The sequence below is a fragment of the Talaromyces amestolkiae genome (genome assembly GCF_001896365.1).
Source record: "Talaromyces amestolkiae strain CIB chromosome Unknown scaffold10.1, whole genome shotgun sequence".
Classification (NCBI taxonomy): domain Eukaryota; kingdom Fungi; phylum Ascomycota; class Eurotiomycetes; order Eurotiales; family Trichocomaceae; genus Talaromyces; species Talaromyces amestolkiae.
This window is the reverse complement of record NW_024468046.1, coordinates 640,032-663,698: the sequence shown is the minus strand read 5'-3', so window position 1 is coordinate 663,698 and position 23,667 is coordinate 640,032. Positions and strand designations below refer to the sequence as shown.

Genomic DNA, 23,667 nt, shown 5'->3' with positions numbered 1-23,667 from the left:
CCGCTCTACCAAAGTTCTACCAAATACGAGCGTGTAAACGTTTGCAGGGTCTACCACTCTCAAAAACAGTAACCCATCTCGATACACCACCCTTTTCGGACATGATACGAAGTAGTAGTAGTAGTACGAAAGCGACTAGAGAACTACTTTCCATGTTTTTGTCTCTTTTCATCTACTACTAATTCCATGGCTGCGGAAATGTTCTCCGCTAATATTTGTTTTTTTTGTCATTATTAATATGATCGCGATGTTTTAGATTATTGTAGCTAGACTATTGTTGTCCTGATTGACCATACCGAACCATTGTTCCACGACCCGGATGTTGTGTTACTGATTCAGGTATTGCTCTTCGTCTGGTACGGGGAGAAAGTATGTACATGTACCCTTCTTATCAAGAGAAGCCTATTGACAAGGACCAGATATGACCGTCATTCTCTCGAAACCGTGCCCTCGAGCACTTACAACTAGAAAATCGAAGAGCCCGCACAATTATATCGACAATGATTTGATACCACCCTCAACCGTTGAAGTTTAAGGGTGTGGCAACATCTGCAGATCATTGCATGGGAAAATGTCATACTGTATCATCCAGAGCAGATGAGCTGCTGATCTATATTTACATATTTCCCAAGCACATGAGTTGGTGTAACCGAGCTGCAGCCCTAAGTGTCGGGAGATCCAGTTTTATGATGCATGCTTGCTCGAGGGCCAATAATGGGCTTGTGTTACATGATGTATATATTTGATAGACATATGGGAATATGCATTATCATTCGATTGATACATGGGTTATATTGATTGTGTACTTGGTCGAATGAGCAGACGTAATCACACAAATGTTATCTTAATGCCGGTATCTGCTCGATAGTTTCTTCCGTCAAACTTTGGTGTATACTTACTGGACCTTGTTGTTTGATCTTAGGGCTTGGAGTATTCAGTCATCATCTACGTAATCGTCGCAGTCATCAATCACTGTAGTCGTCTTCGTAGTCGTCATCGAAGTCATTGTCATTGTCATAGTTACTGCTATTTTCACAATCGGCGTTGCCATATACGATCTCACCCGTGCCTGGGATGTGTGTTTCGAGCGAATGAGTCTCACGTATTAGCATTGATCTTGCAGCGAGGTCAACTTGGACGGCTCGTAGACGGTCGAACAGGATTTTGACTAGGATGTCTCGACTCCGAAAAGGGGCTTGTGGTGAAAGCGATGCTAAGCGAGAGCCAAAATCAGATATGAGAATCATTCGAAGTCATGAATGCAGAATCAAGGTACCAACATGAGTGGAAATATAGTTCTCAAACGATGCGAATACCTCCCACTTCCTTGTATCAATTTCCAGTCCGACCTTGCCCGCGACGGGGCGGTAGTCCTCCGTCAATTGTAGGTGGAGTGATGTCTGCTCTAACGTCGTTATCTCCGATGTTATGAGGTTGTCAGACTCCGGCAGAAGGCCTTGCATAGCATTGCCGTTACTGTTTCCAGCTGCAGCCATATTGTAAATGCCTCGAAGGCTAATGCCTTCTTGTCGAAGTACAGTCTGAGCTCAGGGGTAATCGTGCAACGGGTGCTGGCGACTTTCAGAGTGCGGCAAAAACGAATAGTGAAGGTAAACTTGATATAAATGAAGAGAATATGATAGGAAGGAAGTTCGGAATAAATTGAAACAGAATTGTCTGCGATATGCAGCACAGCCAAGTTCTACGTCGAAGGGCTGCACTCGAGGCAGTAGTGCTGGGCACCTGCCCATGGACAGCCCAGGACATCTCTCTGTAATATTGATCATTTACTCGAGTCTTGAAGACTTGACAGCGATTACTCACAGATCAAATACCGTCTTAGAGAGATTAGTCAGATACATGGATGGAAATGCCCCTATAATTTGCGCGCCGGTGAATTCCAACGTCGCTGCTTGACGCAGCAACTGAATCACAAATCTATCAAGAATACAATCAACTACTCGCGATTATGTGAGTCAGAAGTGTAGAGTATGGTAGTCTATTGACTATCTGCATGTCATATGTAATAATGCTAAGAATACATCAATCGGTAGAGTAACAATAGTGACTGCCCAATGACAGATATCCAAGACCCAACAGACAGACAACTCGAAACCTAGCAGACGAACAGACAGACAAAATCTTTGAACCAAGACAAACAGACAAGTGACAAGAGAGAACCAACAGACAGACAACTCAAGTGCCAATCACACATATCAACAGAAGAACAAACATAACTCCTAGGTATGCTTCCGGGTATCCATATATCATAAATCATAGTGTCAAGACAGAATCGTTCAATCTTTCATAGCATCAAATTTCAGCATCACACAACTGGCGGCTCACTACGCGCCAATAGTCCAACATCATAGCCATAACCCAAAAGGCTTCACAGCCATAATCATCATCGTTAAGATCCTTGGTCTCTTCACAAAGTAGAGGAGCGAAGGTCAGAAGGATTCGTTTGCGATCCAATAAACATGCCCGATTGATGAGAGGGATGTTCTTGGATCGGTAAAAGTCAAGCATTGTTCTGGTTTCGTGATCAAGAAATGAACAAAGACCGAATATAGCACAGAGAAAATCGAGTTGCAAGTCGTTCGTAAGAGCAAGGATTGCTAGTGAGATAGCACGAGCTTTGGTTGGAGAGACTTCCGGCAGAGCTCCATTCAAGCCGCGTTCTGGAAAGGCAGGTTCGTTGGGGAATTTTTGGTGTAAGATATCAACAAGTGTGCTGTATAGACGGGGCGCGCCCAGAAAACCGCCGGGAATACAGGCCAGGATGTATTTAAAGGCCCATGCGACAGAGAGGACGTGGAAGCGTCCGCGCAAAAAGGTCTCGCTCTCAGAATGAACTCCAAAGACTTCATCTGAGAAGTCGAGGCTCCTTCTGACAGCCATTTTACCAATGATCTCATCGTCGGGTGCGAGAATCTGGTTTGCAAAGTGATCATATATAAGGGAAGCGACGACTAGGTCGCCGGGCTCGGCAAAGACGTTTCGTGCTTTGGGGCCTATCCTCTCTTTTAGTAATCATGCATTCTGTCTAGAAGCGGATTGTATACCATGAGTCACCAAATAAGAAATAAGCGAGACAATTGGAGCAGGAAGCCTCATTACTGCGGGAGCACAGTCACCGGGTAACTTGAGAGAGCCATAGCCGCACAAGCGGCCCATGGTCGCAAGGTCCTTGCCTTTGAGAGAGTCCATTTTGTAGTATTTCAGGGATAAGTTGGCGAATGTTCTCATGCGTCGCAAATTCTGGACACGACGGTTAGGAGAACGAGGACGAATGTGTGAACCGAGACTCCGGACTTTTCGAAGAATCAATTCTCTCTTTGAGGGACGAAGGCGTATAAACATTTGGAAGTCTATAGACAATAAGTATCTACCGAACAACTTCAAGGAAGAACTTACTGATAGGATCATACTCGGGCGGGCACAGGGTATAGAACCCGAATTTGCGGGCGAGATCATTGTAAGAGATGAAAGCAGTCATTTGACGGCCATGTAAACTAAGATCGGAAAAGAGTCGATGAGGTAGACTATATTCAGGCAGACAGGATACAGCAGGAGGGTCATAGTTCGAAGGCTGATAGACGAAAGTGGTACTGCGAGAGGTTCGAGGGTCGCTAAGGCTTTCACTCGAGGACGTGGTTTGTATAGGGTGTTTGACATGTTTCGATGACCAATGATAAACGGTAGCAGCACTATCCTTGGTTTCTTCAGATGAGGCTGTTGCGTCGCTTGCCTTTCTAGGTTGATCAGATGCCTTGGTCGTGCCGTCGGAGTCGCCGATCGGCCAGTCATCGTAGGGTTTGTCACGACGGCGACGGATTGCAGTCTTGATTGCTTTTATAGCGCGGGCGCTCTTCTCACGAATTAATCGGAAGATGCCACGACGAGGGATAGAAGTGCTAGGCAGTTTTAGATCTCTCTTGTGCTATCAATTCTAGGAAGTCACTTGGACCATACCTTGACTGGGCAGTAGAAGCGTAGTCTTTGATAGAAACGGTGTCCTTGATAGAGAATTCCTTGATAGAAACCGCTTCGATGGAAGCGTCCTTCAAGGAAATAGAGCTCGATGCCTGATCCATTGGGAGCCCATGGAGATTTTCAACGAGATGGGCATAATCTGGGGCAATGCCGGCGTCAGCAAAGGCCCAAGGTATGGAGGGCAACTCAGAGATTACCCTTAAAAGTCACATTTTTAGCGTAGCGCTGCTCTTCAACAATGGGCTGTTCGACAACGCGCTCTTCAGCGATGTGTTCTTCGATGATGTGCTCTTCGGCAATGTCATGGTCACTATAGACCGAAGGACTGTAGAGCTGGCTGTGAGCAATAAAATAACCGTCTAAGAAGAATGTCAGCAAATGGAAGCGATATACAATGTATTATCCCTCTGATGAAGAAAGCAAAAGAACAAAAGCAAGGATGAGAGAGTGAGTGTTGTATTACTTGGAAGCCGGACCGCTTCAGCGGGAGAGGAAGGCTCGTCGGGCGGGAGGTCGCCATGTTCAGCCAACGCAGCGAACAGGCTCTGGTAGAGCTCGGCCTTGAGCTCTTGCTGTTCCCATTGAACAGCCTCAGTAGGGAGAGAGTAAGTCAATTCTTCAACAGTAGTTGAACCGAGAGAAAAGGAAACGGAGGCCCCGTCAAATGGACTTGGGGTGCGTGCGATGTCCTTGAGGACACGGAATAGCCCAACCATCTTGAGGAAGGTGCGAGCGCAACAGATGAAGGAAAGAGGCCAATCGAGTGGAAAGTGAGTCAGATATCAAGGAATTGATTTGATTGGTGTGAATGATTGATGGAGCAGTGGTCTTTGAAGCAGGAATGGTGGTTGTTTGATGGAAAGCACAATGGAGCAAGATGAGATGAGGACGGAATGAAGGAGGAAAGAGAGAAGGGAGGAAGAAGAGGAAGAGGAGGAGGGAGAGATAGAGGAGGAAGGAGCGAGGGAAGCAGCGAAGATGAGACCTCAGGCGTGCATAGGGGAACAATTAGAGGGTGACGTAGAGATTCAGTATCTCGGTGTCTCTCAGGAAGGCACCCGAATATAAATGAACAACATAACAGAGTGATTGCATTGCTTTCTCTATCCATCCCTACGCTAACATCATCAATAGACACAAGTCATCAAGTCATCTTCGTGATCAGTCATCATCATCTTCATCAGACATCTCCTTCTTCCTCCTCAGGGACACCATAGTCTCTGTAATCTCGCGATTCTCGCCGCAATGTCGACCTCAGGCTTACCACGATCTGGACGGGTCCATCATGTCGGGCATGTCGGGCATGAACCGGTGGGTCTCCTGTCATATAGAACAGAMCGGCGACCGGCACTTCACATCGCCGTCGAGACGTTGAACTCTGGTTGTTCGTCCGAAAAGGGCAGGAGGCGTAGTCGGTCATGTATCAGGTCACGCACGTACCACCGAGGATGAAGAAGATAAGGAAGGGAGTAGGTCGTCTTGGAATGAGGAGAGCACGCCGGTGTATCGTCATAGTATATGAAAAGCCGATTCCCTCCAAAACAATTCCTGCCTGTGATAACGCCGGTGCCATGCAAGAGTAGACCAAGAAAGGTTAGTCGTATGTATACATCACCATTCCTCAGGCTCGCCTTCAAGTAGGATGTATTGTAGGATATCGCTCAGTGTCAACACCCCCAACAGTCGGAAATGGTCATCCACTACTATCAGTCGGTGCACCCGTGACTTGCGGATTGTGTCAAAGATGGTGTCCAGACCGTCGTTGATTGAGCAGGTGTAGATGCCCGGAAAGTCCTATGGCTTGTCAGTATGTCTCCTTGGATGTAGCATGTAATATCAAGACAGGAAGGAAGTTACCGGCGACCGCTTCTTTAGTGCTTCCCCAACGCTGAGACTCAGGTCATCGTACGTCCCTCCTTTGATTAATGTAATCACATCAACCGCCTCAAAGACGTTGTACACGATGCCTTAAATGACCGGTCAGCTTAAGTTCAGATTTTCACAAGAATTCTGGTTGCCCTACCTTCGGAATTGATGATCGGAACACTTGATATGCTACGTTCGACTAACTTGTGAATGACTTCCATGACAGGTGTGTCCATTGACGCCGTGACAATATTGTGGTACGTCCCCAGCTGGATCTCCTTGAGAGGCTTACGCAGATTCTGTGTCTCTGCGACATTGACCGCGACGAACTTGAGTATGCGATACTGTGTGACAACACTGACAACGAGAGACCGATCAGTCTGACTGTCGTTGGAGACCAGTGGTATACGTCGAGCGCGAGACGACAGCATCTTGCGACAAGCCTCGTAGAGCGGCCTCTCCGGGTCGATTGCTATCGTCTCTGGTGGCGCCACTCCTAATGCTTTTTCTACCTCTAAAGCCAGAGACTGTCAGCACCAGTTTCACGGCGGTCGGGCGGCGCGCAGGGTTCACTCCATACCTCTAAGACTGTTTAGACGGAACTGATCAATCTTATCCAGTGTGGCAGGGTTCTGGAAATAATATTGAATGACGTTGATATAGTCGGACGTTGTGAGCAAGCCAGCGAAAGTGGAGGTGGACGAATCCCATAACGGAGCCGACACAATACCTGCAAGAATCAGTCAGACTCCGTAGAATCTCAGCCTGGACCACGATGCCTACCATTTTGTATCAGAATATTCAGACTCTCCTTGACCAGCAGGGATGTGTCGAAGACGATCAAGCGGAAGCTGAGCGGAAGAATATCGTAACTCGTTCGGACCTTGAGGAAATTTCGAATCGCACGCTACAAATCCATTAGTCAGTATGATTCAATTGACTATTGCTTTAATCTGAACCGAAGTTGGCATTTACAAGGGTAGGAAGCTGGAGCAAGCATAATAACATCGCCTGTAATGCGCTTGCCCCCACGACCCCGCGAATAATCACACCGACATGGAAAAAGAAAAGCACAAATCAAAGCTATCAAATCACCAAATTGAGCAACTACAACTTACCAATCCCATCTGCTCCTCCGCATCAACCGCGCGTTCGGGCTGTGACGGTGCCATTGGATGTGAGAGACCGCGTCGTCGCAGGTACGAAGCCGGCTGCACAAAACCCCTCTCGTGACCAGTGCCGACCCGGCCACTACTGCTCTCTCCGAGATTGGCGTTATTGCGTAGGGATTCGCGGCTAGTGTTGACGTTGTCCAACGCGACAGCAGGGCCGATCTCGTGCTCGTGATGGTGGTGTTGCTCGTGATGGAGATTGTGATGCGTGGGGGAGGGAGGGAGGTCGATGTCGTCGGCCATGGTCCGTACGTAACCTACCGTGCCTAAATTGCTGGAGAAGGGAACGCCGCTTTAGGCTCAGTGCCGCATGTGAGGGCGGGGCCCAAAGAATTCGAGCCTCGACTTAATCTATAACCTGTGAATCACACTTTTTGACTGACTCTATGACCGAAGATTGCGCCGCTCGACGGTTTCGTCGATGGATAAAATTGCTGTTTGCTAGTGGCCACACGAGCTGGATAATACTAGCGGACGCTGCGGTTGGCTAACGCTTACAGTGATCTTGGTAATCTCAAGAAGCTGGAAGGAGCTTCTTCGCAGCTTTGACAATGGATCCCCGCCTTGCGAGGTTGGTTTCTTTTCTTTACCCTTTGATCCTAGCGATTCGGATGTTGCCTTTCTTGCAGACTGTAGACCCCGACTGGCCGAAAGGGTATCCCTCGCAGATATTTCTCCGTCGACTCTTGATGTCGGACGATTCAGGTGTCTCGAATTGTTGTCGACAATAAGGACGGAAATATGCCTTCACAGTTAATGGATCAGCAAAATGTACGACTTGGCGTTATCATTTGTTGTGGAAATTCGAGAATAAAAGGCTGGACTACTAACCAAGCAGCACACACTGTCACGGCACACCGCGTCGTAAAGACAATCTGGCATATTAATCCGCTTCATGGAATTGAGGACATCCTCAATGGTTGAATAGTCGAGCGAAATAAACCGCGAGATATTGAGATCTGGGCTGGACTCAATGTGATATGTCCGTTGTGTTCGTGGACTAGGCAGAAGGAAGATGTTTCCAGACGACTCCAGTCGCTGAGTGACATCAGCTCTTATATGCAGATTCCGAATGGGTCTGAATCCTCCCTGCCAAAATTTAGTGCTACGTACTTCATTAATAAGTGTTGATTTTGTATGTGTTCATCGCTATCTGATTACAATTGACTMCCCCGCCGTGTCATCAAGGCCCCACGGCCGATCAAACGACGTTGTTTGATGACCGAGGAGAAAGTCCGTGCTAGAAAAGGTGGCTATATTGATGATGAAGTGTAGATCATAGGAAGATCAAAGTAATTGTACAAGAATGGTATGCAGAAATCCGAAATAGGATGAACATCAAGCTCGACGTAAACCGGTTCTCCAGTCTTTGTAGTCTATCAGCGCGCACTGAGATGCAACTCATGCCGCATATTGGCTCTGTTCCGTGCCACCGCGAAGATAAAATTCCGACTCCCCGATATGTTGACCAGCCCAGACCCAGCGTTCACGAATCTTCTCCCGACGCTGATCCGCGAGTTTGTTCAGCGTGGGCCAGTAGATGGCATGTTCGTATTCAAACTCAACATCTCCGCCGCAGGACTTGAGCAATTGTGAGGGCGGGACGTGTTTGCGTAGATCTTCGTTGAATTTGAGTTTTTGCACGGTGACGGGATCGATGAAGGGGGTGATTATTTTGAAGAAGCCCCAGATGATCCAGGGTACTATTACCGACATTAGATTAGAACATTTCCAAAGCAAAAGGCAAGGAGAGAAAATACCATTGATAACAAGAGCCCGACCCAGCCTCTCCGGGTAATGATTCTGTAAGATATCCAACGTCTGCTTCGCCTGCCCTATCGTTGCATTCTGTCCAGACTTTGTCTCATTGAAGTTCACCACCAGCGCCAGATTCTCCTGACCAGCAGGCATCAAATCGATAACCCGCTCCAGCATAAAGACCAAGTGCTCCACTTGTCGCGGACTCTTTTCTGTATTTTGTCGTGAAGGCAGCAAATATAGACACGGTCGACCGTCCACGTCAAAGCCTATGAGTATTTGTTTGCCTGTTTCGTTCTCAATTGAGATATAATCTGCTGTCAATTTATCGCCGATATAATCCCTGCGCCAGGCCAGTGTTGCGCGAATGCGCTTTATGGCGTCCGCAACATTCCATTTCGTAGCTCGTAGAAATCGTAGGAGACATTCGCGCGTGAGCCACATGCGCTCGTCATCGGTGAGGGGCGATTCGCTTGCGTTTTTGGCGAGGCTTGTGGGAACTGCTGTAAATGCCGTCACCATTTTGAGTACTTCATCGTATTTTTTGGTTTGATCGGCGGTTAGGTCGGCGGCCGAGGGGATTTTGACGCCTTCTGCTGGCCGCCCGAATGGTTTCTTGATTAGTCCTTCAGCTGCGGAGAGAGGCAGACCGAGGTCTTTTTCTATTGTGTTTGGGTTTGTGGTCGTTTCTGTGACGGGTTGCGCTTGCGCATCGGCATATGACGGGGGGGCGTCTGTTGTAGCCATGGTGTGTGTGCTGTATAGCTCTATACTGTAATTGAGTCGATAACAAGGGCTAGTCTCACAAAGACGTTGGATTCGATTTAACAAGAGCAGAAATTTTCTAGGTTTGTTGATGTCTCAGGAACAGCCGAGCTGACGTTGCTAGTGGACTGGGCACTCTTATCTTATCAATCGATCAGCCCTGCAAACGCGTCCATCAACGCGTCTGCCGCGACTTCCCAAAATCAATTTAACTCTCCCCGCAATTTTTGTTCGTCTACTCAATCAACGCCATCGAAGAATAACAGTCGAGGTCACAATGGACGACATCACACAAGAGCTCCACGAGCTCTTCGCAAGCTCAGCACCGAATGGCCTCGCCCAAGATGTCCTTACTGAATTGCAATCCATGCTCCGGTTGCATGGCATCACGCCGCAAGAATTATTCTACAAATGGGAGTCATACAGCATGAAGATGGGCTCAGAGGACACAAAACTTGATCTCAATACAGTCCGCGCGTTCAAAAGAGACGTTCAGGATTCCTTAGAGCGCGAGACTCGAGGAAAGAACCATCAAGTCCGAGGTAGCGAGAAAAAGTCTGGTGTTACGGCAACCCCTCGTGCTGGAAAGACTGATGTTTTTGGAATGTATGATCTATTTGATCTCCGCTTGAGATTTGCTCTACTTACTAATTTCCGCCTTATTCAGGCTCGACGATTTGACACCCGGGACTCCTCAATCACGTATCAATGGCTCGGCCAAACGAAAATCGACCTTCGAGACACCATCTGGACCCAAGACAGTCCGGACTGACGGTAATGGGACACCTACAGGGATCAAGACACCTTCAGCCAGTACCAATGGCATGCTGTATGTCAAAAACCCTATAATGTAGTGGTATATATGCTAAGAATTTCTAGAAGCGTCGCATTCGCCGAACGGCAAAACCCCGGCCAACTTATAGAAACACTCAATGCTCATTTGGACTTGCCCAAAACGCCGATGGCACCATTCCCCGAACCTCGAATTCGGCCAACAGCAAACACTGACCTGAAGAAATTCGGATATAAGCCAATGTCGATGCGCTTGAACGAGGCGTCGGAGATTCTAGACGATCGACTAGACGAATTCACAGATCTATTTGAGAAGCAGTATCCAGATGCGACATTTGGCAGCGCAGCAACGCAGAGTACAAGTGAGATTGTGGCAGTTGGACGGATCGCATCAGACACTCTCGAGGGAAAGCTCAACGTTGCATCGCTCGTGTTGGAGACATCAAGGCGGACGGGAGCCGGTCTTCGGGTGCCGTTGAAGGTCGATGCCTTGCCATCGGTACAGTTCTTCCCGGGGCAGATCGTTGCTCTACGTGGAATCAATGCCTCTGGAGAATACTTTTCCGTTAAAGAAGTCTTGCCGTTATCACTCCTTCCTACGGCAGCCTCATACCCGAGCACACTGGAAACCATCAATGAAAGACTGGGAGGGGTTGACGTTGACCAACCACTCAACATCTTCTATGCTGCTGGTCCATACACCGCTGACGATAACCTGGACTTTGAGCCACTGCAAGAACTTTGCAAAAAAGCTGCTGAAGAATATGCAGATGCTTTGCTACTCCTAGGTCCTTTTATAGACTTGGAACACCCACTCATCGCAACAGGTGACTTTGATCTTCCTGATATTCCTGGATTGGATCCAGAAACTGCTACATTGACGACTCTGTTCCGACACTGCATTTCAAAACCGCTTCACCAACTATGCGCGGCTGTTCCTAGTATCACAATCATGCTCATGCCGTCCGTACGTGATGCTGTCAGCAAGCATGTATCATGGCCGCAGGAGCAATTCCCAAAAAAGGAGCTCGGTCTGCCCAAGCAAGCCCGCGTCGTTTCAAACCCAGTGACACTATCCCTCAACGAGAGCGTGATAGGGATGTGCTCGCATGACGTCTTATATGACTTGAGAAAAGAAGAAGTTCTCGGCGGACGACCAGCAGAAGCGAACCTATTGACACGATTGCCCAGGTACATCATTGAGCAACGACACTTTGCGCCTATGTTCCCCCCTTCTTCGCGAGATACACTGCCCAAGTCCGGCGGCCCGGATAGTATGCTTCCCATTGGCGGGATGATGGATGTCAGCTATTTGAAACTGGGAGATTGGTTGAACGTCCGTCCTGATATATTGATTACACCTAGTATGCTTCCACCTTTTGTGAAGGTTAGTTTTACCCCTAAGATACCCGCTTTGCATTGTTAGTAACTTTTTCGTCAGGTCGTCGAAAGTGTCCTCGTCATCAATCCAGGGACTCTATCTAAGCGTCGAGCAGCTGGCACTTATGCCAACATGGCTCTGTATCCTCGAAGCATATCTGAGGAGGAGCGACAAGAGAAGCAGCTTAGTCATAAGGTGTTCGAGAGGGCTCGAGTTGATATTGTGCGCATATAGTCATTTCTCCAGTCCTCGTTTTTGTGCAACAGGCATGGCGTTTATGGGATTGCGATATATGGACTGGATTTGGAGAGCTGCATGGATTAGCTTTAAAGTCAAAGCTGGAATATTTGAAATAACAATATGTAATGATTCCTTCTATGGGCTGCCTTTCCCAAACGCCAAACTCCACGCTTAAATATGTAATCATAAAACATCCGCATCATTTAGATTCGAGGAGCTGGATACAGCATCAGCGCAGGCACGTAACTCTCCTCCCACCCATCAAACTCCCCGATTGCCTCACCAACCCGGCCGCCGCACCCGATCCCAACGACACACCCGCACCAGTCGTCGAGGCCCCAGTACCATTGCCCCTCCTACCCACGGTCCTAATCGCCATCCTCTGCGCMCCTCCGCCCGCCAACGTCTCCCCCCTCACCAACTCCCTCATCCCCAGATCCCTCCATACGGGCTCCACCCTCCTTCTCTCCGCGGCATCCATAGCCCTCGCAATCCCAAACGCCGCATGTTGATCGGGGACGACGTCATCCTCATCCTCGGGGTTTATGGGCTGGTAATGAGGCGGGAGATATACCTCTTCGATGGGTAAGTATGACGGGATTGTGGATGAGGGCGTTGTGGTTGCGCCGTAGGTCACCGTTACGGTTGTCCCGTTGGGCCCGGTAGTTGTGGTTGTGCCTGTTGTTGTCGTTGGGCCGTTGAGGGATGCGTTGGAGGCGGTTATGAGGGAGGTGTGAGGGCGAGTGAAGTCTTCGAATTGATCGGCGAGACGCGGGTGGTGCATGTGTAGGTATGTTGAGGAAGAGTCTTTAGACTATAGTATTGATTTAGTAGAGAATGGAGTGCTGGATTAGGTGGTGAATACCATTTTAAAACGCCGAGTAGTAACTGATCACTAAACGTTCGGTTTGTTAAAGGCGTTTTGGGTTTGAATAATTTCCCCTGGACTCTATGCTCCAGAATACCGTGTAAGAAGAATTTGTAGGGTATCTCGATAGTTGCACACTCTTCTTTATGCAGATACTGAGAGATTGTCATCAAACGACATTCGAAGATTGATATAAAAACATTCATTCTGCCGCGTAGTGCCGCCTATCTATCGACGTTAATGCGGGGTGACATCAGATCTATCGGTCCGATCTACTATCAATAAATCATCTACAATCTGAGACGTAAATTGCATGACTAGTAAGTAGCTGATTTCGAGAATACTGCCTATCAAACATGCAAGCCGAAAAAAGTTGCCAGGAATAGCTGTCTATCAATACAATAAACCCCCGTCCCAACGCCTCGAATTCATAGTACAGCTACACAACTCGCCCAGATGTCATATGCCTAGGCATTAGTGCTCATGCGATGCACAATCGGGACTGCGCTAGGCGGCAAGCTACCCATCTCCGTAACTACCATATCTACATACTCTGCCGGTGTAACGTCGTGCATAATATTGAGGAGTTGCAGGTTCGGCGTATCTTTCCACCCGCTCAAGGGTGATGGCGCGTTCTGGTCGAGGGTCAGACTTGCGAGTCCATCGTTCACGGATTGAGTATTTCCTCCTTTCTTTCCTGGTTTCTCGTCGACGGTTTTGTGTGGGTCTGGACGGCCGGTGACTTGTTGCAAGGGCTGCGTTGTGACTAATTCATCTGCGTCCGCGATTTCATTGACGACGATACTGTCAAGTGCTACGCGGTCCGTGAACTTGATTGTTTCGCAGCAGACTATGACCGGGATTTCAGCACCGCCAGATCGTTCTTTGGCGGACATGGCTACCAGCGCGGTGCCGACGCGGGAGTATAAACGTCCATTACCAGTCATGGCATGGGCGCCGAGGAATACTTTAGTAGCGTCTTTCATGGCATGACTTATGCCATGTATAAGCGAATACTGGACTTCCAACCCGGCACTAGACAATGCGCGAGCGAGGTTCTTGCCTTCGAAAAGAGGCCGCGAGTCGACAATCGACACTCTAAATTTCTTCCCTTGTTTGTGTGCTGTGATCAAGGTCTGTTTCACAATTGAGCTTCCCGCAAATGTAACAATGACATCGCCATCTTGAATCTTTTGCGTTGCGCTCGCGGCGATGACTTGGTCGGCGACGGTGATTTTTTCGCGGATAAAGTTGTTGATGAATTCGCACAGCTCTGCTTTGGCGGTCGCTTCGGGGACAGAGGGGTCGATGGAAGAGATGGACAGTTTGAGGGCGCGGATGGCATTTCCCTGGCTGATGGAGAGAGGACGGCAGGTGGACAGATAGGTAATCTGGTGAGAAAGGTGGGTTGTGAGATGGCGAGCGAGAGATGTGCCGATTGGCGTAGTGTACGATTCAATAACCTAGATGATTAGTTTTATCCATGATAGACTATGAATTTAACATACCCGTTTGAATGCAATCAGAGTTGCAACACATCGCGCGCTGCTACCGCAAATAACATAGTCCCGAATTTGCAATCCCAACGCCAAAACGGCGGGGKGAACCTCCTTCGCTGCACCTGCAATAGTCGACCGTCTGGGGATGCCGTACAAATGTCCAAAGACCGCGACATTTTTGTCTTCCTTCTTTTTCGTTTCGGTTGGCGCTGGTACTGCCGCACGAGGGCCACCGGGGTATTTTAGTCCTCTAGGTGTTGGGACCGGCCCATCTCTGCCACCCTGCTGAGGCTTTCTGGGTGTTTGGACCGGACCTCCCTGTGTAGCAGCCTGCTGAGCACCACTAGGTCCAGCACCACCAACTTCTCTCTCCAATTTTTCGCGCGCCCGACGGGCAGCCTTCTCAGCCTTTTGTTTCTTCTTCATCTCGGCAGGTGTCAGTTTTTCCGACGATCCATCGGCGGCAGCAGGTGCGTCGCTCGTTTTCGGTTTCTGTGGTTGTTTTCCTTTCTGGTTGTTGCTGGGTGCTTTGGATTTGATGTTCGCGCCATTTTGGGCGTCTTCTGTGGGAGGTTGCGATGCGCCGTTCGCTGCTGTTGCAGGAGGGTTTTGTGGTGCAGTGGCAGGCGGRGCCTGCGACTGGCCAGGACTGCTCATGCCTGATATTCGGTCGATGCTCGATTTTATGTTGCGATGATATTTAGCAGTATTAGTTTGAATTTGCGGAGTTGGATTTGTGTTGGCGAGAAGACGATGTTGCAATGAGGGATGAAAGTGACTCATGCTTCAATTATTTTTAAAGGAGTGTCCCGCCATGGCGGCTCCGCACAACCCGCCAAGCTTAGCGCGGGTAACCTAATCTACATACAAGACGTACAAGATGCAGCTAACTCGATACTGGAATCCGGAATAAATTCATCGTTGCTAAACGCTCAATCTTTGTACGCTTTACAGGAATGATAAACATGAAAAATAAAACAAGAAGGGGAATGAAAAGAAAAGGACAGCGTCATGCATCTAGTGAAGATGCATGATCACCGCCTTGGAGGGTATTTACTTGTAGAATGCATCAAAATAACAAAACAATAAACAAGACTCCGCTGCTGATAAAGTCAATGCATGACCAGTTCATAGACGTCAATGGGCGTTGTTGACCAGCTTGCCGAATGGAAAGCGCTTTCGAGTGTCTTTTATTTTGGTGATCTCGAATCGCTCATAGTCATCATTCAGCTTTCGTCTAAACATACTGAGTTCGTTCAACAGATTCTCCATATCGGCTTGCACTTCATGCGCTTCCTCGTCATGTTCGTCAGAGCTGTCTTCGTCTTCCCAGATTCCGCTGGTTTCCTCTTCTTCCGGCGGCGGTGGTGTGATCATGTCTCGCTCTGGGGGAACAACTTCTATTGGAGGCTCCTCGCTTTGCAATGAACCAAGACTGGTCTCGCGTTTACGCAGCGGAATAGCAGGAATTGGATTCTTCAGACTATCCAGTGCGAGTCTCAAATGATTTCGGAGCGCCTCATTCTCAGTCTGGAGTTGCCGAATCTTGCATTCACTGACCATCTTGTTTTCTTCCATCAAACGCTGCATCTTTTCGACTTGTTGCTGGTACTCTTCTAGCTTCTCGTTTTGAACCTCGCTCTCGCGTTTGCTTGCTGCATTTTGGCTGACTGTCAATTGAAGAACGCGGATCTGCTCGGCCATTTCGGCAATTTGCGCATCTCGCTCTGCTGCGGAGACATGATCCTGGTTTACAACAGCTCTAGTGCGAATTCGCTTGGCCTGGTCGGCATATCGCAGGGTAGAAAGAGTCTCATCGTAGTCTGATGGTGCAACACAAGCTATCATTGCAGTTTTCGAGTTTCCACCAAGACTGTCTTTGAGTAGCCAGGTCAGAATTGAGTCACGGTAAGGAACAACCTCTTTCACTCTTCGTCCACCGGGTCGTTGTTGCTTAGGGTCAGCCAATGCGGCGATCACGCGTCCCAATGTGGTCAGCGACTTGTTGATATTCGAGCCCTCTCGGAGTCTCTGTCCTGTCGCCTCGGTTGCTTTGGCACGTTCAGATCCAGCCAAATCAACAAGTCGTATTCTCGCCGTTCGCTCGGTTGTCTCATCTGTCGCCAAGTCATGGTGGATCTGTTTGAGTATGATGGTGAACACAGCATGTGATCGAGACGAAGTATCGTTCATCTTGGTGCTCGCAACTGTTCTGGACATGTCTCCTTTCCTCATTAGCTTCATTATATCCGCAAAGCTTCTCACAGGGACGTCCGTAAGATCCTTGACGTATGGCCCGTCTGTAGGCGACTCGCGAATCTTGAGGTAGTGCGGTGGTTCTGTTCGTGGCACGAGGAGATCGCGAACATGCTCGTTATAGACCTCAAAATACGAAACCCGAACATGATATGTAGTGTCCACGGATTGAGCCTCGTCAATTCTTTGAAAGAGATCCTCACATGTCCTGGGTATCAACCCTGGCCGTTCCGGTGTACCCATCATAGTATAACTCTTACCCGATCCAGTCTGGCCATATGCGAATATACACGTGTGGTAACCCTCAAAGTTGTGGTCCAGGAACTCTTCACCTAGACAGTTGTATACCTCTTCCTGGTCTGCATAGTGCTCGTCAGATTCGTTGTGAGACCAAAAAGATCGGTCAAAGGTAAATGTTTTGTCTTCGTATACTTTGCCTCGTGCTTGTGATCGGGGCTTGGATGAATCGACTTCTGGTGCGTGGAGTGTAGTGGCTTKTGTGAATGGATTCATCGATATAAGACATTCAGACCCTTTTTCTATTTCTATCTCCGGACAAACATATTAGACAACTCATTTCGAACGCGTATATTGGAGTTTCTCACCTCGTGGTAAATACCCCCTCACCCTCACCACAACCTTCACATTTCCACCCGGCGAAGGACTGGCAGGCCGAATTCCCTGCGTAGACACAATAACACTTTCCCTCGACCTCAGCGATGGACTCGACGCCGTAGACTTTTGCTGTTGTTGCTGCATCATCATCATCGCAGAAGACATCATCGACATGCTCGTCGCCGCCGTACTACCGCTGATCTCCGAGACACCCGAAATCGAATTCGTCGACGAATGCGCGAATTGCTGGTACTCCGAGAGCCGGCTGTCGGTGTTGTATAGGCGCGCCTCGTGCGTCATCATGGTTGTGATTTCCCTGTTGGATCCCTTCAATAATTGCACGGCAAGAGCGAGTGTATCGCGTTGACGGATAATGTAGTAGTGGTACATGAGAGATTGTCTGGGCTTCCAGTATTATAGAGAGGGGGTGGTAGAAGATGATAAAGAAAAATGCGACGTTGGAGTCCCTATTATTACGGTACCTTTTCTGTCTCGTGATAGAGTGTGTTGGATGGTATCCTGGGTTCTTTGCTTCCTCGGGTAATGAAAATGACAGAGATGGCTTCTATCTAGGTAGAGAGGAGAGCACTCGTCTGGTGGTACTGAAGTCTATAGAATTGGAGGGTAAGCGGTTGATGTCAAACAAGGAATGTTTACTCACAAGGAAACCCCGCACGTGTTAATCGACGATGTCGTCTTGACTCTCTCTAAGCAACAACTCAAGATTATAAAATAAACAACAAAAAGTATTTCAGATATATAAACAGCTATCGTCATCAATAAAAACCAGGATAATGGCGGTGGTGATAGCTCGATCATAAATCGTTTTGATTTTGCCGAATCTGGTTAGCGGCAGCCAGCTGGCCACTCCGGTTGCTACGGCGATAAGCCTAGATAAGTACTTGGTTACTTCAACTTACTTGAACATTCTATTGATTTATAGGTTAAAATCTACTATTTCAATCCCTTGACGAACAGCTCCTGCCCAATTTCCTTCAGCAAAGGCTCGTTCTTCATCTTCTCAATCTGCTTCTTCGCCGTGATTGACTCCGCTATGCCCATCGCCCGACAGAGATCCATCAACCCGCCGTCAACGGGGGCTTCATACAGCAACAACCCCAGCGCGAACAGGAACCCGTGCAGCGCCTCCACGCTCTCTTCCTCAGTGTTGATTGCTTCAACCAGCGACGCTGCGATTTCGACTTGATCTTCTTCGGTCAGTTTATCGGGTCGATTCGCGAATCGTTCGTTGTGGTTATACGCCGCTAGGTTATGCGCAAATGATGCTGCAACCACTCGAAGATTCGTGTGGCTATCCAAGAGACAGCCCGTGAGTAATCGAAGGCACATCTCGCGTAGTTTCTCATTTATGGTAATCTGCTGTGGGAATAATGGTGAGGTGAAAAAGTTGCATGCGAGCTGAAGCATGACGATGCGCAAATTATAGGGGCAAGAGGCAAGGTCAGACAATGGAGAAAGTAGAGCCAACAGAGTCTTGTGGCCTGACTCCTCCGCAAAGTAGCCGCTTACGCGAGGATCGACAAATGCAACTCGGATCAAGTCAACAAGCGCAAATAGGCTATCCTTGGGGATGGACGGAAGTGTTGATTGTATAAACTGAGCCAGGAAAGCAAGATTCGGCACGGGCGTATCAGCAGGTGCCGTCGACCTCGTCTTGATAAACTCAATCAGATCTGTTATCGTAGGATCATGCTGATATGAGCCGATCTTTTGTAGTAGCTTCTCCATTGGAGGCACTCGTGTATAAAGCACATAATTCGTAACCGGTCTCTGTAAACTAGGCAGGCGTAGCCCGGTATGAGGATGAGGCGGAAAAGCAGATTGTATTAACAGCCGAATATTGCCCTTAAGCTCAGCCGGGTTTGCTCCTTTCCATTCATGCTCCTTTTTGCCCTTGAGGAAAGTCATAAATGTCGGCGTGACGCGGACTTGGTATCGTGACGAGACATCAAATGCTTTGTTGAGATCGACTTTGATGAGAACGGCTTTGTCACCGGCTTCTTCTGCGAGTTCGTCATATGCTGGGTATACTATTTTGCAGGGAGCGCAAGTTGAGGAAGTGAAGAAAATACAGGCACAGGAGTTTGTGGCGAGAGAGAGCTGTTCGTCTAATTCTCTCAGGTTGGTGACGTTCCTAACATAACCTTTGATTTGTGGTGTCCCAGATGCAGCGGATATTGCAGACTGCTGAGGTATCCGGGGCATCTGTGTAGCCGGGGCTGGTATCTGTTGGCCTGGGTCTGCTTGTGTGATGCCACGCATCGCTCTGTCGATCTGCGGCCGTAGCATTTGCCCAAGAGGGGTACTCAAGAATGTTTTGGGCAGAGACTTGATGTGCTCAGGAATGCTCTTTCCAAGAAGGAACATGGATAGATCTTGTGTGAAGTTGTTACAGTTGTGCATAAACAGGTCATATGACTGTCAGAAGTCAGCTTTCAAGATCATTTATATAGAGTACTGGTCGAATACCTACCTCCGGAGTATAAATCTGCGCTAAAGACTCTAGATACTCATGAATAACTTCAATCGGCAACTCCGTCCGTCCCATATGAAGCTTTTCCATGGGCTGTCCATGATGCGTCGTCCCAGGCACAGTCCTGTGAAGACCCTGTCCAAAGAAGTACTCTACACCTCCAAAAACTAGTGAAGTGTGATATATGGCATCAATCTGGATTCCAGTCAAGGACATGGAATACTAGACAAGTCAGACTTTGACCACATTTTCAACCGCTCCGATGGCTTACCATACGTGCCAGACCCTGAAACCTTGGTTAGCATGATCCAAAACAACTGCATGGCTGGAACGTACCTACTCCGGAGAGATCATAAATATAGAGTTCCACATCCATCTTTAGAGCTCAAAGATGATACGACAAGACCGTGTCTAATTTTGCGCTCAAGATAGTTGATGCTGAGCTTCTTAAATGTGGCAGGCAGCTATCGAGCTAATTCTCATCCGGTGCCCGTCCGTCGGCGTTTCTCCTTCTTTATCTCCGCCCCTCATCACATGGCATGAACTCATCCACCATGTCTATTCTCTACTAAGTCGCATCACACAGAATTACCATGGTCAGCTCTCCTCATCTTTCGAGAACATTCTCTCTTTCGATACACATTACTATTACTAACCATCTTTCTACTGATCAGCCCCCCAAACGAAGAGGCCCCCCCGCAGCTCCCAAAGAGAAAAAAGCCCGCCAATCCAAGCTCGCAAAGGAGAATAACATTACCGCCGAGGAAGAGAATGAGATAAAGGAAGCCTTTGGACTCTTTGCGGACAAGAATGAGGAATTCAAAGATGAGAAGGAAGGCGTGATGCGAACGAGGGATGTGCGGCGTGCTCTTGTGTATGTCCATCGCCCTATAAATGCTCTACTTATTAAAGCTACGAACGACTGACTGGGAAAAACAGAGCGCTAGGTCTCCCGCCCGACTCAGCATCAGAACTATCTTCTATTGTCGCCGCCGTCGATCCTACTTCAACGGGCTTCGTGACCTACGACGCTTTCGTGTCCGTGGCAGCCGCAAAACTGCACATGCGCGGCGACGATGCGCTCGATGCAGAGGTTGATGCCGCATACCGTCTTTTCACACAGGGCTCCGATGGACCCATCACGTTCCATCACCTGCGACGGATAGCGCGAGACTTGAAAGAAGATAATGTTGGAGATGATTTGTTGAAAGATATGATTCGGGAGGCGAATGGTGGGGATGGATTGCAGAAGGGAGTGACATTGGAGCAGTTCCGGGATGTGATGGCCAGAGCGGGAGTTTTCTGATTTTGTGGTTATTTGCTATGGCTTTATACGGATGCGGCGTTTCAAAGGATATGGTGTTTGCATCGCTTCGGAATATGACGGGGAGTTGGAGGAGGTTATCTAATCTGCTGATTTTACGGCTACGATATTATGGCATCAAGCAGTCCTAGAACTTTATCAATTCAAGATGGTCAAGGATCGTAGAAGCCAAAGCGCCGATTTGTCAACGGTAACAGTAGCATTGTATGAAAGTAAAGTGTTCGGGAAAGAACATGCGTATTCTGAAGGCAAAAAAATGGGTATCAAGTAGCAAAAATATATATAATCAAGCTGCAGTCAGATGATCATGAGGCAGTTCCTGTTTTACCTCATCAAGTTCAAGAATCGGGTTCGATATGTCCGACGAGCTTTGGGTTAGACGGGCGGATGAGAAGTCTGAATCCATGCTGATATCTGAGGTTGCAGAGCCGGGAGAAGATGTTCCATTTGTGCCAAAGGCTGGAGCGCAGACGTCTCTAAATTGTTTGAGATCATCTTGATCAGGTCTTTGAATTGTTTCTTCGGATATTTGTTCACTTTCCACGCCAATGTCCTTCTTAGGCACCTCTTCAGAGGTGTATTGCGTCTCATCAACACACTCATAGAACAACATGAAAACCCCGCCTTGGTCGAATACCTCGCGTTCACTAGCCATATGAACGTCTTCATCACTGAGCCGGAACCAACGATGGGTCACCTTCTTCTCATCATCCACATCTTCAGGAACACCACCCGGGAAGTGCCGTGTCGAGAACTTCCGGTAGCAAATATAATGCCCATTTTCGTGTCTGCCATAATGCGTCAAGACAGCGCGTAACTCATATTTTCGCGGAGAAATTTCCACTGCTTTTGGAAGCATCGAATTTTGCGGGTTTGTGTTCCAGGCCTCTACAGAATCCTCCTTTCCAACGTCACGCGTACCGAGACACCATTCACCCAGGTCGATAGAGGCAGGAAATCTGACAGCGGCGGAATTCTTTCGTAAAGCACCAGTTATTTCATCGAAGACACTTCGGTTGACGTGAATGACTAAATTCTTCGGCGTTCTGGCGATGACTGTTTGACGGGACTTGGTCACTGAAACTCTGTTCTTTGACGGGATGTGGCATTTCTTGGACAAAACCTTTTCCGTGAAGTCCTCTTCATCCAAAGCCTCTTGAACGGCTTGCAGTCGTGTTTCAGCAGAACTCTTCAAAGTCGATGCCACAGTTGCCGCCTGAGGCCCTTTGACGATATTGTCATCTTCTTCGATCTGTTCGAGTAGACGATGGAGCTGGTCTTTCGTACGTAATAGCGTGCATTTTGCGCATTCCACGCCCTCAATGGTCTCCAAAGCCATGTAGTCGTCAAGACAGTCTCGAATATCGTACTCTTTGCCTTTCCCCAGAGAAACTGTCAAGCAGTTGAATGGAATCAAAGATAGACCCTCGGTCCACCCACAGCGAATACAACCAACGCGCTGTGCAAGAAGTCCTTCCAAAGGATTATGCATGATATCTGGCTGCTCGATACCTCCTTTCACTACTTTCTCGTCATCATTCTTTGATACACCCAGAAAATTCTCTCGTTGATCCGCTGTTTTCAACCCCAAGTTAGTCGTAAGCATTTTTGAAGCTTCCCGGACCTCTACATCGAGTTGATCCGCGATTTTAGAAAAGTATTCCTGGGCGTCCTGTTGCTGCCAGCTGCTCATCGATTTAAGTTCCGATGGTATCCAGAGTCTCTGTCCATGACTGCCTGGATCATTCAGCCGCTCCAAAATATCTTTAAGGGCATGGTGAGTCGAGAGTCGGCCTCGTACGTCTAGTTTGTGGATGTTGCGATCCAGGTAGTTCGCAAACGATCGGAGAGATGCCAAACCCTGTATAACACTGTTCTGGTAGCAGCTATTATCCCAGTTTCCCAGACCAGGCGGAACCAAGTCTTTGCCGCTGAGCCATGACGGTCCTATACTCGAGAGCCTTCGCGCACGCGGCAATATGGAATCCAAAGAGCCCTTATCAAACCCTATTATCCGGCGCATGGCCTGTCCCTTTTCGTAAAGACTCGAATATGCCGACGTAACACGAGCTGATGAAGGGTCTTTGCTTTCTGCATCAAGCGCAGCAACGATACGAGATGGAATGATGTAGACGAACGCGTTCCATAGATGATAGGCGATGATACTAGGTAGTGGTCCCAGGTGCGGGACGATCAGATACAGTAAGATTATCGAGGCTCCGACGAGAAATAATGTGCCTTGCGGATTCTGCGATGTGAAGTCATTTTGAAAGACGTCGGGGAACATAGGTGGATATGAGTCTAAAGTGAAACCATAACCACACATGGCGAGAACAAAGCGAGAAGAAACAACTTCGGAGCGAGGGGGATATAGTCGATCATTTGCGGAAAAGCTTCATTGTATGTCAAGACTCATGCTTTTCAGAAACGCAAAAATTAGAAAAGGGTGCACGGACAAAGAGGTCATGATACCAGGTTGAGACGGTGGTGGCAGAGCAAAGACTGCGGAGATGGCAACAATTGAAAGCTGCGGCAAGTTGGAACTGCACTGTTGGTCTTTCTGTTGTGCCGTAAAAACTTTTTTATCGATAAACAATTCGAAATTTCCCCACACTGCAGATTTCGAGTCTCGTCACTACCA

At 48.2% G+C, this 23,667-nt stretch overlaps 11 protein-coding genes across 11 annotated transcripts; 2 read left to right on the top strand and 9 right to left on the bottom strand.

Moving 5' to 3' along the window:
* Positions 1 to 965: 965 nt before the first annotated feature.
* On the bottom strand, positions 966 to 1,496 carry BHQ10_005708 (uncharacterized protein; the record flags this gene model as incomplete). Its single annotated transcript, XM_040878213.1, has 2 exons — positions 966 to 1,213; positions 1,277 to 1,496. The coding sequence occupies 2 exons, from the start codon at positions 1,494 to 1,496 to the stop codon at positions 966 to 968; spliced, it is 468 nt and encodes a 155-aa protein (XP_040734212.1).
* An 817-nt stretch (positions 1,497 to 2,313) lies between these two features.
* Positions 2,314 to 4,712, bottom strand: BHQ10_005707 (uncharacterized protein; the record flags this gene model as incomplete). The annotated part of the gene is made up of 6 exons (XM_040878212.1): positions 2,314 to 3,014; positions 3,066 to 3,371; positions 3,418 to 3,917; positions 3,976 to 4,135; positions 4,194 to 4,355; positions 4,460 to 4,712. 6 exons carry the CDS (start codon positions 4,710 to 4,712, stop codon positions 2,314 to 2,316), a joined length of 2,082 nt encoding a protein of 693 aa, XP_040734211.1.
* An 895-nt stretch (positions 4,713 to 5,607) lies between these two features.
* BHQ10_005706 (uncharacterized protein) lies at positions 5,608 to 7,277 on the bottom strand (the record flags this gene model as incomplete). The annotated part of the gene is made up of 6 exons (XM_040878211.1): positions 5,608 to 5,790; positions 5,854 to 5,963; positions 6,020 to 6,376; positions 6,443 to 6,592; positions 6,646 to 6,769; positions 6,981 to 7,277. 6 exons carry the CDS (start codon positions 7,275 to 7,277, stop codon positions 5,608 to 5,610), a joined length of 1,221 nt encoding a protein of 406 aa, XP_040734210.1.
* A 1,158-nt stretch (positions 7,278 to 8,435) lies between these two features.
* Positions 8,436 to 9,539, bottom strand: BHQ10_005705 (uncharacterized protein; the record flags this gene model as incomplete). Its single annotated transcript, XM_040878210.1, has 2 exons — positions 8,436 to 8,737; positions 8,795 to 9,539. The coding sequence occupies 2 exons, from the start codon at positions 9,537 to 9,539 to the stop codon at positions 8,436 to 8,438; spliced, it is 1,047 nt and encodes a 348-aa protein (XP_040734209.1).
* A 295-nt stretch (positions 9,540 to 9,834) lies between these two features.
* On the top strand, positions 9,835 to 11,964 carry BHQ10_005704 (uncharacterized protein; the record flags this gene model as incomplete). Its single annotated transcript, XM_040878209.1, has 4 exons — positions 9,835 to 10,163; positions 10,225 to 10,386; positions 10,437 to 11,736; positions 11,791 to 11,964. 4 exons carry the CDS (start codon positions 9,835 to 9,837, stop codon positions 11,962 to 11,964), a joined length of 1,965 nt encoding a protein of 654 aa, XP_040734208.1.
* A 209-nt stretch (positions 11,965 to 12,173) lies between these two features.
* BHQ10_005703 (uncharacterized protein) lies at positions 12,174 to 12,754 on the bottom strand (the record flags this gene model as incomplete). Its single annotated transcript, XM_040878208.1, has 2 exons — positions 12,174 to 12,326; positions 12,389 to 12,754. The coding sequence occupies 2 exons, from the start codon at positions 12,752 to 12,754 to the stop codon at positions 12,174 to 12,176; spliced, it is 519 nt and encodes a 172-aa protein (XP_040734207.1).
* Positions 12,755 to 13,305: 551 nt separating this feature from the next.
* Positions 13,306 to 14,994, bottom strand: BHQ10_005702 (uncharacterized protein; the record flags this gene model as incomplete). Its single annotated transcript, XM_040878207.1, has 2 exons — positions 13,306 to 14,301; positions 14,347 to 14,994. 2 exons carry the CDS (start codon positions 14,992 to 14,994, stop codon positions 13,306 to 13,308), a joined length of 1,644 nt encoding a protein of 547 aa, XP_040734206.1.
* A 480-nt stretch (positions 14,995 to 15,474) lies between these two features.
* On the bottom strand, positions 15,475 to 17,598 carry BHQ10_005701 (uncharacterized protein; the record flags this gene model as incomplete). Its single annotated transcript, XM_040878206.1, has 2 exons — positions 15,475 to 17,066; positions 17,199 to 17,598. The coding sequence occupies 2 exons, from the start codon at positions 17,596 to 17,598 to the stop codon at positions 15,475 to 15,477; spliced, it is 1,992 nt and encodes a 663-aa protein (XP_040734205.1).
* A 564-nt stretch (positions 17,599 to 18,162) lies between these two features.
* BHQ10_005700 (uncharacterized protein) lies at positions 18,163 to 20,078 on the bottom strand (the record flags this gene model as incomplete). Its single annotated transcript, XM_040878205.1, has 4 exons — positions 18,163 to 19,647; positions 19,703 to 19,869; positions 19,974 to 19,988; positions 20,039 to 20,078. The coding sequence occupies 4 exons, from the start codon at positions 20,076 to 20,078 to the stop codon at positions 18,163 to 18,165; spliced, it is 1,707 nt and encodes a 568-aa protein (XP_040734204.1).
* Positions 20,079 to 20,295: 217 nt separating this feature from the next.
* On the top strand, positions 20,296 to 21,008 carry BHQ10_005699 (uncharacterized protein; the record flags this gene model as incomplete). Its single annotated transcript, XM_040878202.1, has 2 exons — positions 20,296 to 20,576; positions 20,642 to 21,008. 2 exons carry the CDS (start codon positions 20,296 to 20,298, stop codon positions 21,006 to 21,008), a joined length of 648 nt encoding a protein of 215 aa, XP_040734203.1.
* A 304-nt stretch (positions 21,009 to 21,312) lies between these two features.
* On the bottom strand, positions 21,313 to 23,313 carry BHQ10_005698 (uncharacterized protein; the record flags this gene model as incomplete). Its single annotated transcript, XM_040878201.1, has 1 exon — positions 21,313 to 23,313. One exon carries the CDS (start codon positions 23,311 to 23,313, stop codon positions 21,313 to 21,315), a length of 2,001 nt encoding a protein of 666 aa, XP_040734202.1.
* Between the last annotated feature and the right edge of the window lie 354 nt (positions 23,314 to 23,667).